The sequence below is a fragment of the Fusarium proliferatum genome (genome assembly GCF_900067095.1).
Source record: "Fusarium proliferatum ET1 genome assembly, contig: FPRO_scaffold012, whole genome shotgun sequence".
NCBI lineage: Eukaryota > Fungi > Ascomycota > Sordariomycetes > Hypocreales > Nectriaceae > Fusarium > Fusarium proliferatum.
Window position 1 is genome coordinate 175,039 of NW_022194801.1, and position 13,911 is coordinate 188,949.

General features: G+C 47.9%; 6 protein-coding genes across 6 annotated transcripts; 2 read left to right on the plus strand and 4 right to left on the minus strand.

The window, feature by feature from the left end:
* Positions 1-653: 653 nt before the first annotated feature.
* Positions 654-1,374, minus strand: FPRO_13155 (uncharacterized protein; the record flags this gene model as incomplete). Its single annotated transcript, XM_031222577.1, has 2 exons — positions 654-1,104; positions 1,184-1,374. 2 exons carry the CDS (start codon positions 1,372-1,374, stop codon positions 654-656), a joined length of 642 nt encoding a protein of 213 aa, XP_031088022.1.
* A 1,680-nt stretch (positions 1,375-3,054) lies between these two features.
* Positions 3,055-3,360, minus strand: FPRO_13156 (putative conidiation protein con-6; the record flags this gene model as incomplete). Its single annotated transcript, XM_031222578.1, has 2 exons — positions 3,055-3,191; positions 3,246-3,360. 2 exons carry the CDS (start codon positions 3,358-3,360, stop codon positions 3,055-3,057), a joined length of 252 nt encoding a protein of 83 aa, XP_031088023.1.
* A 1,001-nt stretch (positions 3,361-4,361) lies between these two features.
* FPRO_13157 (uncharacterized protein) lies at positions 4,362-5,465 on the minus strand (the record flags this gene model as incomplete). Its single annotated transcript, XM_031222579.1, has 2 exons — positions 4,362-4,711; positions 4,757-5,465. 2 exons carry the CDS (start codon positions 5,463-5,465, stop codon positions 4,362-4,364), a joined length of 1,059 nt encoding a protein of 352 aa, XP_031088024.1.
* Positions 5,466-7,518: 2,053 nt separating this feature from the next.
* On the minus strand, positions 7,519-8,748 carry FPRO_13158 (uncharacterized protein; the record flags this gene model as incomplete). Its single annotated transcript, XM_031222580.1, has 1 exon — positions 7,519-8,748. The coding sequence occupies one exon, from the start codon at positions 8,746-8,748 to the stop codon at positions 7,519-7,521; it is 1,230 nt and encodes a 409-aa protein (XP_031088025.1).
* A 1,387-nt stretch (positions 8,749-10,135) lies between these two features.
* FPRO_13159 (uncharacterized protein) lies at positions 10,136-11,098 on the plus strand (the record flags this gene model as incomplete). Its single annotated transcript, XM_031222582.1, has 1 exon — positions 10,136-11,098. One exon carries the CDS (start codon positions 10,136-10,138, stop codon positions 11,096-11,098), a length of 963 nt encoding a protein of 320 aa, XP_031088026.1.
* Positions 11,099-11,255: 157 nt separating this feature from the next.
* On the plus strand, positions 11,256-13,733 carry FPRO_13160 (uncharacterized protein; the record flags this gene model as incomplete). Its single annotated transcript, XM_031222583.1, has 1 exon — positions 11,256-13,733. One exon carries the CDS (start codon positions 11,256-11,258, stop codon positions 13,731-13,733), a length of 2,478 nt encoding a protein of 825 aa, XP_031088027.1.
* Between the last annotated feature and the right edge of the window lie 178 nt (positions 13,734-13,911).

Sequence of the window (13,911 nt, forward strand, 5' to 3'; positions counted from 1 at the left end):
CTGTCATGTTGCATTCACTGTAAGCAATATACGTAGTCTGAATTGATGCTTAGATGTTATTATGGTTCTCGCTCACGTTATGAATCAGAGTTTAAGTAATGGCTTGTCTCATCGGCCTAACCCCGACATCTTACATTGGCTGAAACGGTAACATCGCTGCGTTCACACAATGCCACTTCCAATCGCAGACATGCACGAGTCAGAAGACTCGATTGGTTGGACCGTACTCCATCTCTTAGAGTTTAATACCCGGAAGCTACCACGAGTCGAAATACCTTGGCGAGAGCTGCCGTGTTTGATGGATGTTGTCAATTACACAAATATCTTATCAATCTCCGCCGGCTAGAATACTATATACATCATTAATATCGTGACCCGGTTAGTAGTGGTACAATGAATCGAAGGCCAACAAGACAACACAACACAATACAACACAATACAATACAGCAAAGACGTGAACTTGATGTGCCAGCATCAACACAGCACCCAAATGGATATCACCTCCCAAAAGGCTTGGCATATCGTTCGACGGTCCCAGATGCTCCGCCAAGTCCACAAATTCTTCCCCAGTCAAGCTCAGCTCGGCTTCACAACACGCACATAGTCCAGCTCCATCGTACACGTTGTCACCCACTTCTCCCCAAGGAAGAATCTCACATTTTCAGCAGCGCATCGTTATCAATAATGCGATCCTTGTAGCCCTCACAGGCCACCTTGACAAAAGCCCTGGCCATCTGCGCAACTTCAACGCCGTGAGCCGAGCGACCGCCTACAAGTCTTCTCTTCTTGGGCGCGTCTGGGGTGACGATGGCGCTGGGTCTCAAGATCCAAGCGCTAAATGTTTCAGGGCTGGCGTCTGCAATCTCGCATAGACCCTTCTCCGCCTCGGACTTTGGTTTCCTTGGGTCCCCGAGCGAGAGCAGTGAAGATGCCTTTGAGTTGGTCTTGTTGCTGCACAGGACAAAGTTGAACTTGTTGCCTCCTGGTGTCTTTGGCGCTATGCGCTCGCTCAATGTTTTTGCCGCCGTGAGCGGTAGTTCCACGTTGACGTGGTGAAGAAGTGTCTTGTCGTGGCTGAGACGATCTGGCCGTGCTCCAATGGCCCTGGGTGAATGATCAGCCTCTCATGTTTGAGCAGTATGAAGACTGATCTTCAGAGATCGAAAGAGACTGTCTTTCTTACCATAAACACGCCGAAGACCCTTCAAGTCGCCGTAGAACTTGATCCGAATACCTCGCGAAGTCTTGAATCATGATAACATCCGCCTTTGGGTGACTCTCGATGTCCATTGAGACGGCCTTTCGAGTGAGAATAACGACTTTTGTGATGCGTGCGTCCGCGAGACAGTGTTTGACGATCTCATTGCCGACCATCCCGGTCGCCCCTGTAACCACAACCTTCATCTGTTGAGTAGAATATCGCAGAAAATGACTTGGATCGATGATGCAGTCGCCTCTAGAGAAGGAAAAGAAGAAGAAGAAAAAGAAAGTGTTTGACGGATAAACGAGTGAATGAGTGAACGAGGAATGATGGGTGTTCCGTAGGTAGCCTCAGAGATGATCCTGGTCTTGCGGGCCTCTCTCGCCTTGCTATACTACTAAGGGCAAAAAATTAAAAAGGGCCGGAAACAATAAATATTATTAGACAAGCAACGGGGGGAAAAAAGGGACAGTGGTGGCAACGGAGAATATGATGAATGTCGCTAATTGAGATGGCTCTTATGAATGAATGGTACCTCGTGCATTCATCTTGATCTTGCATCCATGGCTTGGAGGCAAGAAAATCATAGTTATGGATTCAAATAGGTATGATCAGCCACGCAAGAGAAAACCCACACTTGACCTCTTGAGGAAGAGAGCTAATGCCTTATAGCGAAGGAGTATTGCCGGCAGCCCGATCTGACCATGGCCATGGATGTTCCATTGACAGTGACAGCGACAGTGACAGCGACAGCTTCTAGCGACTCTTGGCTCTGTTGCCGAGCTACAAATACCGCGCGCGGGTAGATCCTTGTACTGTATGTAACTCATTGCAGTATGTAATGTACCTACTAACCTATGTAGGTGTTTTTCAACGACTCTAACGAATTGTTCTTCCTCGGTCCTGTCTTTAGATCGACACTTTGCCAGCCAATCCTCTGAGATCCGCCGGCTTTGGCACGGAGATACGATGCAGAGCCTGTCACTGCCCAAAAAGTGGCTGTTTGACGCCAAGACCCGTCTCAATTTTGCTCTGGCGAGTGACATAGACTATCGTGACTATTGGCTGGACTTTACTCAAATCTGTCATTATTATTTAATGTGGATATTTGAGTTATATTGGCTGAAATATTCCGCCATGAGGAGTATGGCAATAAGACAGACCATCACCATCAGCAGCCCGACATTCACAGGCTAACACATTTTTTCTCTGATGCCATCGACAGAACTCGTTAGACCTCAACCCTTCTGTGCCGATCATCCGCTTTGCCGACCTGCTATGCCCAATACTGCAAGTACACGTTTCATTCTGTAATGAAACATGGGCACCCGCGCGTCTGGCGACGTTATCAGCGTTACTTTGTTGAGCGTGACCTGTGGAAAGGAGATGCCGACCGGTATAGGTACTTGTACAGGAGGTCTGTACTGTATGTATTACCTTCATTTCCCAGGGAACGCCTTGGGAGTAAGCAGAAGTTTGTTTCATCCCACTTCCCGTGATTCGCAATGCCTGGGGACTTGGCTGAGGTAGGTAGCCTGTTAGGCCAGTGTCAATAAACAATTTAGAGACGCAAATAAGCTTCCTTTTTGTAAGTAAACAACGACATGCTGCGCTTTCAAGCTCCGCAAGATCGACCCCGACGCTGGATGTTTCGGATCCGAATCGGATCCGGGGCTGATTTCGAAGCTGGGGCAGTCAGTTACTTGATGACGATTGGCTCGGTGAACGGAATCATTCACTTACGCGGGCGAATATACGCATATATGAAAGTTGAACGAACAACTCAATTACTATTCCCATTTGGATATCAGATTATATCTTTCTTGAATTCTTGAATTAATTACTTATTTTACTCAACCAACTCGGCTTCCCTCCAAGTTGTCCGCCGCGCTCTTGCTTCGAGGATCAGACTCGTTGCCGTAGTGGTTCGCGTCTCCTCCCAGAGCCTCGATCTCCTTCTTGCTGTTCTCCTTGCTGGCCTGGCTGGTGTCTATCGATCACTGTTAGTAACTGGAGGCGACTCTCGTTTAAAGAGGGCTCATACTGGGGTTGGAAAGGTTCGCCTTGTGGCCCTGGATCTTGTGGGAGATCTCTTCGCCGCCCTCGCGAAGCTCCTGCATGTCATTCGAGATGACGGATCGGTCTCCAGCGGAATTCATTTTGGTGATATTGATATTGATTGATTGATTGATTGATTGATTGATTGATAGATCTTGTAATAGTCTTGGTCTTTTGCTACATGTCCAGTATTGACTTGTCCTCTTTATATACCTACTTTCCTCTCCCATACACCTTACTTGTTTCTCAGCATGACATGCCATGACGTTACAGCATGAATATTGTTAAGGCTCTTATGTCATGCTTGGCCTGAATCAAGGACATCTCCATGTCCCACATACTTGGCTCACCTTCCAGGTGTGGCGAGCGATGCATTCTGTGTGGCTGGATCTGTCCAGTTTGAGGGGTGGGATGACATAGCTTGTTCCGCCCATGAAACCGGGGTGAGGCTCGAAATTAATTAGAGCTATCACCATCAAGATCTTGGCTGAAGATGGTCGCGTTATTTTTGACTGCACCCCTGGCTGATCCGCCATCTCGATCACTTCAACGACCATCCTGTAATACAGATACAAAAAGCAATGTGTTAGTTATGCACTTTTTGAAGCCATGAAATACGTTCAGGACGCCACTTTCGACTATTACACTGGCAGTCGTTGCACAAATTCCGGAGAGAAAGAATGTCGTAATCTTCCAGCTTGTGACATACAGTTTCGTCACACGCAAACAAACGGGTTTGGTTTCCTGTGACAGGCTGCAGACTCATTGCCGTTTGCAAACCCCAGGTTCTGCTTGGCATATTGAAGATACAGTATATTCGGCGATTGAATAATTGGATTAAAACATGCTAGTATTAAATTGATATGCCTTATCCACTTGTTCTAGATACAAACACAAATTATACCCTGCCCCGTCTCCCTCCAGCTGCGAATACCAATACATATGAAGAGCTTGCTCTGAGCAATCGCCTAAGGGAATGCATGGCACTATTAGTTAGGAGCCCGCAGTTCTTGCAGGTGATAGAATGATCCTACGGAGGACCTGACTTTAAACCAACGCTATGTTGAAGCCCTTAAAATATATTTTATGCCCAATTCTCGGTTCAACTCATTTGCGGTCTGGCGAGGCCCAACTCTGTCTCTGGAACAATGCTCGAGTGACGATTGATGCGATGTTCTGCACCTGTACTCATTTCCTGTGGGAGTGTCGTACTGCCAACCATTTCTGAAGCGACACCCATCTGTTGTTGGTTGTGACTGTGATTGTACTGTTGTTGGTACGGAGGAAGAAAGTTGGGACAGTGTGCGTGTCGGGAACTGTGCTCCGGAAAGTATATGAAGGATTGCGGTTGTTCAGAATGAGAAATATTCGGAAAATACTTTTGGAACTGTTCAATAGAGGATATACCGCTATTGTGTGGATTCATAACCGTGGGAGATGAAGTGAATGACTCTGCGTTTTGTTAGTGTTAATCTCCTTCTGGACGAGTCTACTTACGCTGATAGCCACTCCTGGGAGATTGGGCGACGAATGTGCTCGGATGGATAGGGCCACTTGGAGGCGGAACCGGATTCGCTGTAAGTGTCGGTGCAGCTGGAGGCACACTATAACCTGGGCCGTGTTCTCGTTGATGCTTGTTCTTCTGTCGGGGCTTCCACCAGAAAAGCCAGGCCACGAGAATGAGAACAATCAGACCTCCGACTGACGCACCCACAGCGATGCCGGCAGTAGCTCCAGCTCCCAAGCCATCGCCCTCATTTACATCAACTACAGAGGTGCTCGAGGCTGTGGTAGAGGCTGTCTCGGACACACTCGAGGTAGTAGAGCTTTGACTTTGGCTAGGGTGAAGAAAGTTGAGTCTGTTATTCTCAATTTCAGATAGCTTAGCTGGCACAAGCTTTGCCCTTGGACACTCTGAGGTACAAGCGTTCTGGCTGCAGCATCCTAGGAATGGCGGTTCGGTATGGGCACACGAGTACCAGTTGTCGACACCTTGAGAGTTGTCACAGTCTTGCTGGGGAAGCTGAGAGTATTTATCAGAGTCGAAGGATGTTGCACGTAAATCACCACTAAGACAGGTTCCGTTGTTCCTGCCACATGGATCATTGACACAACAACCTATAAACTGCGTATCGTCATCTTCACAGATGTAGAAACTGCCTCCGTAAGGGCACGAGAGACCCCAATGCGTACGAGCCTCAGACATGGAGTTTTGAAATAGAGTATTCAACCTCGAAAAGGATGCTGATGAAGTGCAATGTCTGTTATGGTAGCGTCTCAAGACGAGTTCTGGAAGCCTCTGAAGAAGGTGAAGCAGGATGACTGAGGGCAAAGGTAAGAGTAAGGGATCAATAAAGCCCCCGGCTTTCAGCTAACATGGGACTCTCGCTTGTTGCCGTCGAGTGACAGCATCAGCTCACGTAAGTAGCCTCTTTCTACTTTCAACGCACAGCCCGCACGGGAGTGCACCCGAGAGATTGTGGGCAGCATGGGTATAACTGGACGGAGTCCGGACGACATCTATGCCTATCCCTCCAGCTGGGACAGGCCAGCTCAGCATACCGCTGCGAACCCCAAGTATCAGACCACATTCGTGCCTCAAAGCAAGCTGTCAAGACTTGTGGCGACTTTGGCAGCGGCAAGTTCTAGAGCTTGTCCGACCAAGGGCTTGATGCTGTGCAACAGTACTAGGCTGTGATGAGAATTCATTGCAGCTATTACCAGAGGCAATGCTGGCTTAAGTTCACTGTATGTGATATTCACTTCCAGTGCCAAATATAGGACCTTCTTGAGCCGTCGGTGCCGCATTTGGAGACAAGGATGTTCAGCTCAGTCACCAAACTTTGCGCAACTTGTGTCACTAGGTCATCACACACACGCCGAACATTGTAGGCGATGAGAAAAAGCACGGTGAAGCGTATTCCTTTGCTTAATTTGGCTCCTGAAAAGAATGGGAAAGACTTGGCCAGGATACTGGATCCATTGTATCAGGGCTAAGACGTAAATAACTGCGCTATGGTCTTAGTAAAACTATGAATAGCATCCTATGATACCACCATAAGCTTAAATATGGAGGCTCAACGATGCTTGGCGACGGCAAACACTTTCATCTCTTCTGTTGTCAATGAGCATGGCACTTGCATGTGGCTTTTTGGCATTGGTTTTGTTGACATTTATGCCGAGCCTTTTATGAAAGCGTGGTTCCAGCTTTGCTTGCTGCTATAGCACTTGGCCATTGAAGCAGTGATTCCATAGCTCCCATCCGTGATACACCATCAGCCGTGCATTGCTCCTCCTAGTCGCAATGAAGATGATCGGGAACATTCCATCTCCAAGACCAAACAAGGACATTGAAGCAATATCCTTCGTGTTTGTCGTATCTCCAGCTTCAAATGCATGAGTTCCATAGTGTGCAAGGTGATCACCAAAAATAGACCCCTCTTTGTTGTCACCTCCACCGCATTTCCCGTCACAGCCTTGTTTGTCTGACTTAATGACTTGGTTAAATGATGCCAAGGTACTGGTGCCCAAGTAGACAGCACAGATCACAATTTGCACCATATTCAAGAGGCGCTTTTGCGAAATTAAACCGCAAACCAACAAAAGAGTTTTTCCCTGCATATGCGACGCCCGAGGCTGCCAGAATATGACACCTCGAATTACATGCCGCAAGACGAAAGGACACAGACTTATTGATTAGAAAAGTCGGCAGGCCTTGATTATGCTTGATTCAGTTCCATTGCCCTTTTTCTGGACAATGATGCAGGCGAGAATGGGTGTCCGCGGGCAGTCTCAGCATCCCAGAAGCAATGTTTATCGCGGCGGCAGCCAGTGAAGCTACCACCCGTCAAGGATGCTGGAGAAAGAAGGTGTTCCCAAAAGGAACGCTAGATGCTAGTGTCGGGGGATAAAAGTTGATTTCTCCGCTCTTGGACAGGAATTGTATCTTCGTTACTGTCAAAAGGGCCGATGGTATTTCGTCAGATGTTACTTCGTGCAACGAAAGTTGGCGTGTGCAAGCAAAGCATTGGACCAACCACCCTTTCATCGCCATTCGCATCATTTGCTTCATGACTGTTGAACTCTTCGAATTGCCCATCAGTCTGGTCATGATGGACTGAAAAACACTGCGCCAAGAACCATTCTGAACAAAGGAATGCACCGAACGGCCCAGCACAAGACCCTTTTTTCCAGGCCCATCAGCATTTAGGAGCCAGTGGGTGACAGTGAATGTCTGTGAACTGAGCTCATGCGTTGGCTCAAACTCCGGGTTGATTGGCAAATACCTGCGGCAGCTGCTCACCCTGGACCCTTTGTCCAAGTTGCGCCACAAAGGACCACGCAGCGCGGGAGATGCTCTGGCTGATATCACCTGGCATTATGATCTTTAGGCGACTCTGACCCAGCACGAACCCAGCGCAGGAGATCTGAGTAACATGTACGCCGGGATGGAAAAGATCCAGCGCAAGATGGTGATGTAGATAGAGTCCCAAGGCTTCCGTAAAGGGGGATGCTTCGGGAGGACCCTTTGTACGCCAAGCCCAGCCGTCGTCTGTGTTACCTCCAGCAAGCCTGCGTCGTTCACGGGCGTCTCCTTGCCAAGAAGCATCAACTGGGATATGGCTCTTCTCACCAGCACGCACAAAGCGGCGAAGGTCTTGTGCAGATATGGTGATATCAACAGATCGAAGCCCTGGGTTAGGCTTGGTTTCTTCTTGAGTTTGGCGTTTGTCGATAGCCGTTGGGTCCTCGCTGATCTGAAGCGAGACGTTGAATGCAAGTGTTATGGTGAAGTCAATACCTCGGTCGTTGAGACCTTCGTTTACGATCCAGCTTTCCCATACTCCGAGAATAGTCTTAGTCCCCATTGTTATCCGACTGACGCGACAGTCGAAAGAAGCAGCAAGCCAATTTGCCACAACGGTCTTGAGTTGCTGGGGCATGCGCAGTAACAATAATGGCAGATGTAGAAACCTGCTTTGATCATCAATTTGCCGCGACTGTGAGGAATCTGATAGCCCAGGTAGAAGAATCGCAGCATAAGCAGCATTCTCATGCTCTATGCTTATCCAGAGCCCTTGTTTCTGGTCGTCTGGAAGGTCGCTCTGGTCGCCGCGTGGAGCTTCGAGGTCGAAATCAGGCGCGTCTTCACCCAGAAAGGTACTGGCACGAAACCATTCGATTCGGACGCCCTTGAGAGTACCAACTTGACCAAAAGATGTATCTGCTGCCTCCAAACTGAGTTGGATGCCACGAACTACATCGCCGACAAGGGTATCACGAAGGCGACTGGCGATGACCTGGAGCCGTTGGCCTGTGAGACGCGATTTCCCAATGTGCATGGGTGAAACACGATGAGTTGAGAAAGTCGTGTTGAAGAAGGGCGGAACCGCTTCATCGTTGGTGGTTTCAGAGGTGGTATTGAGCGACTGCGCTGGGGATTGCTGAACCTCTGCAGACGCAACGCCTTGAGCACTCAGGCGCGCCATCTTTGCAACCAGGCCAGTATTTTCTCAGTGCTTGATGCCTTTGTGCTTCTAGTGTCTGAACTGATTGTTGGCTTGCTGGTATTGTTCTGGTTTGAATCTTGAATGTGGGGTCTTGAAAGTGTGTCAGACGCGTCTTTGGGAGCGTTTTTGTTGAAAGAAATTGACAAAGAATGAGGAGAATCGAACCATGAGATTCCTTACGCACCTGAGGTAGTTCTTCAAGCCATAACCCCACAATATCACAACATTTACCTCATGGCAGAGAAATCTTTCTAAGATCGGTCACGTTAGGCACCTCGAGATGAAAGTTGGTGCGCACCATCCAGGCTGGATCGAAAGAACCATCGCGTAAATATGATGATGACTAAGCTTGAAGAGGAATGATCACATCTTCTTTCCTTGCAATTCAACTCACCGTTTCCCTTTCATCTCCCGCCATTATCGGAGAGTAACTTAGCTATCTATTAACGGAGGCAGACTCGACTTTCCATGAATGCTTTCTGATCGCCCTTATAGATGAGATATTCATCATTTCTCACCCTTAAGGTGCGGTCCTGGGGGTTACGCCTCACTGAAACATGCCGCTGAGTGTGCACCGGCTCTGTCTGCTTCAGAACAAGGTCTCTCCCACTTCAATGTGGACGGCCATCCCGAATAGTGGCCGCATTGTTGTTCCGTAGCCATGGATGCTAAACAAAGACAACATGTCATCAATAGGCGCCTCTAATACCAACTTTGGGTCATTGAGGTGCCTCGACTTGTGCTCTCGTCCCTTGATAGTTCAATAAGTTTGTTCGATCGACCAACACTGGACCAGCCACTCGGACTCTAAACAAAGGAGATGACAGATGTCAGTGATCCTCATGGTATCTGAGTTTCGAAACTCCAATTGCCCGTGCATCTAATGTGGCCTATGGAGAGGATTGAGAAGACAAAGGAGTGCCCTCAAGAAACTCTGGGAGTGCCATTGTGAGGGTCTGGCAAATGTATCTGGACATAACTATGGCGTTAAATCAGTGAGTAGAACGGACATTAACACACAGTACTGAATGATCGTGAGCTGCCCAAAGAGTGCCTAGGTGGTTGTTTTCTCTTTGTTCCTCAAGATCTATTGCGAGCTTAAGCTTCCGATCACACTCTTCAGATGTTCACATCAACCAGGCAGCCTATATGTCTGACAAAGGTCTCAGGAGAGATACTGCGACTGCTCGAGACTATCGACATTGTTCTTTGGGAACTCTTCCTAAGCGTTTTCATCTGCGAGAGGTCTGATGTTAATATCGGGAAACCTTTCTCTACCCATTATCTCTATAAACGAGTCAATCCCCTTCCTAAGACAGCATCTGAACCATGAAACAGCTCTCAACAAGAGAGCTTGTATATCATAATGACCGACGAGTGCCAGGAACCCACTGAATACGAATACTCGAACTACCATGTCAAGTGGCTCGGGAAAAACTACAAGCTAGGCGATCCAACGCATGGAACGGTCCTGGATGCGGATCTCGAAGACCTTGCTAGGGAGGAGCATCTTCGTGCGAAGGAAACGATACACGGCCAATCTATGAGAAGTGCCCGGGCCCTCTGTGCCTTTCATGGTTATGGAAGAAACTCTGTGTGGCCACCAGTTGACCCTGGAAGGCCCACCGAAGAGCTTTTGGAAGAATTGAGGCATGTCAACCAGTTTGTTCAATCGGAATGGTCGAGATTGAATGAAATCGTAGTCGGCAAAGAGCGAGAGATCCAGGAGATCATCATAAACCTCACTGATGGAAAAGTCAGAGACCGGAATGGGAAGAATCTATGCATTCAAGACTGCCTGGAGAAAAGCTGGGAAGAGACCAGAAATGTGTTCAATGCCGAATATACCAGAAGCCGTTCAAAGTCAAGGCCCGCTCAGATGGAGAGTGATTTCAGCCTGGATCCTGAAGGCTATATCAACCCCAACCATTCAAGTGATCTCGACGAGTTTGCCCATGAATATCTCCGCAACATCAGAGTCAACTTCCACTGGATGAACAACGGTGAACCGAAGATACTCGAGGAAAAGAGACAGTACGCACTCTATCGCAGTACGGCCAACTATCGCGACGACAGGAAGGCTATGGAAGACGCTATCATGGACGATGTCGAGTTCCGAAATTTGAGGAAACCGAGTCCAGACCCTGCAGCAGACGCCTCTGAACTAGCCGGGTATAAATTGGAAGTAGAAGATGCACTGCGAAAGCAAAGAGCTCATTTCTTGGTCTCGCACATCAACAAGGAAGATCTTTCTATCCCACTCAATATGCTCATGTTCATCCACTATCGGGCCCGACTTCACCCAATTGACTTTGCTTTTCCAAGATAACAACCGTATGCACCTAGGAAAGCAGTCCCATATTTTGTCAGGCGCTTGCGATCCTTCGATTTATGTCATGTTTGTCCCAGTAAAAGACCATGAGCACGAAAATCCATACCGAAGAGCTTGGTGCGAACCTCGGATTTTTTCCAAGCACTCACCTGAGATGGATGAAGACAGGTTTGAGGACTTGCAATCTGCCGGGCGCATGTTCGGTAGCATGGAAGCATGGCTTATACTGCAGTCCCAAGCTATTACATACCTCTTCTTGGCTACTTTCTGCAGACAGATGCTAGATCTGGCAAAGCCTGGGCTGATTACAGGCCACATTAACCGACTCAGCAAAAAGGAGATACTGGAAATTGGGATTTCAGCAATACAAAAGATCAATATGCTGAAAGAAAAGAAGGGAGCCGAAACAATGCAAGACATCGCATCGATTCGACAATATGAACCAAATTGCACTGGGTTCAACCTGCAAAGGTATCGCACTAAGCTCAAGGACAAAAGTGCGGCGGCTGAAGAACACATCAAGAACCTTTTTGACGACCCTGTCTACCTGACCAAATACATCGCGGAACAAAAGGATCATCATTGGACTAATATTGTCGAAGACTCAACGTATCTGCCGAACGAGTACTCTCAGAGCTACCATGATCCAACTTTGCGTAACGTACTATATCGAAGTTGCATGAGGAGCGTACTGAGAAGGGCCTTTTTCGAGTTCTTCATATGGGAAGCCGTTACAAATGCCTTGGAAGATTTTGAAACCTTCAAACAGGAGACACTCAAAGAACCACCCAAGATGGAAGAATTCGGGTACTTCAAAAGGACAGCTGCACCTAGACCTCATGTTTCTGAAGAATTTGGTACGTATACAGCAAAATACCTTCAAATTCAGGAGTTGATCCGGCACGCCGCGGCTTTCTTCATCTTCGCATTCCGTAAAGAAGCAATTCATGCCGCTTCTGAGCCCATGCGCAACACCTACCTTACCATTAAAAGGCCAGAGTACAGGCAGGATTGGTTGATCAGAGAATACTATGACAGCGAAGACATTATGCTTGATTTCCAAGAAAAGGCTTTGCACAGTGACCGAGGGGGAAAACATCGCATTGTGGCTGAGCTTATTGAGAACTTCATTTCGAACAAGCATTCCTCCATGTATGTCGGCATCCGGAAGACTACGGATAAAGTAAAGAGGCATATTGAAGCCCACAACCGTGACGCTGGGCCAGAAGACAAGTTCTCAAATCTGATCAGTCAAACAATTGACGGTTTGGATCTACTCGCCGATGTTGCAGAGCATCTGGAACTTATACCTGACATGTCCCGCAAATCTAACGAATGGACGAAGGAGTCCGAGAAAGACTTTCGCGAGATGGTTTCTAGGATGCTCCAGGAGTTTTCATCTTATGACCTCTTTGCGCTCGACAACTGTGATTTCCGAGACAAACACGTCCCTGCTAAACGGACGCATCGAATTTTCCGCTTTCTCGACGAATTGCAAAGATTCGATGTCAAAGAACAGGAGATGAGCTATGGCAAGGCGAAGGGCGACATCAAGCGCTTCGGTGCATCTCTTCTCCGGGGGCTCATATATCCATTGAATGAAAAAGACAATGAGCTTATATATCGGCACAAAACCTGGGGCGCGAGTATCAAACCACTTTATGATAGAGGGAAAGTATTCCCAGCAAATGGACGGGCACTGGAGCGTCTGACGAAATGCATGGGAATCACCAGGGAGCAATTCACCTTTGCCGAAACTGAGCATCCTCTCGATCTTGATGCCCAAGGATCCAACCGCATACAGAAGACCTCTGAGGAGGATAGAAAGATCAGATCGGAAATATGGCTAGCCTTCAGGGAAGTGATGACGAAACATCGGCAAGAGCAGAAGAAGAAGCTGGGATATCAGAAGAAGCGCAATAAAGATAAGGTACGGCCGCTGAAGCCGTCTGAACCATACAGGGTCGGCAAGGACAATAAGGGAAAGGCGCCTTTACGAACGACGGGGAATCAATTGCGAGAAGAGATGAAGGCGGGCGAAGATGTAGAAATGGAGGACGTGGGCTTTGAAGTTTCACCCATGAATGATCAAACTCAGCCCCTGAATGCACCACGGGATATATTCAATGCTCGGCCGCCCCGTGTGCGTCCTCCGAGCACATACAGGCCTCCACCTCCAAAGCCGTCACACCGTACAGAACCTGTTCTGGATCCTAAGCTGGCACCAGACGGACTGCTCAAGAGGGAAATCAACAAGCATGCATGGGAGACATTGAAGTCACTCACGTTGCGGAAGATAACATACACCAACGCTCAGGGCAAAAGGGTTACAGAAGAACTCCCAGCGGTGAGTTTGAACGATGTTGATAGTACATTTCGCGGCGAGCTCGGGTTTCGTCTGGAATTTGGCAAGGGTCGGCACCGTAAGTTCATTTGGACTGAGGATTGTGTATGGCCAGAATCGTGTCGGTTGAAGAATTTCAACTTCAACCCTGACAAAAACGCGACAAGAGGCTCGGACTTGATACAGGAAACAATGAAAAATTGGAGCTTATGTTTGGAGGATGCTGGAATTACTTGGAGCCTTGTAAAGCAGTGGTGTATACAGAAGAAGGGGGACAAGGAGACATAGTTAGGATTTTGGGTTCCAAGAAGCTGTTAGAAAGCTACCCACCTGTTTTTCTTTTTGTCCGCATATCTCTTTTATTGACTTATTTTTGTTTACCTGTTATTGTGTTTCGTTCTCAGTCGCAAAATGTAATCGGAATCACAACCGCGAGTTCATGTTGTTCTCAAACAAGTGCACAAGA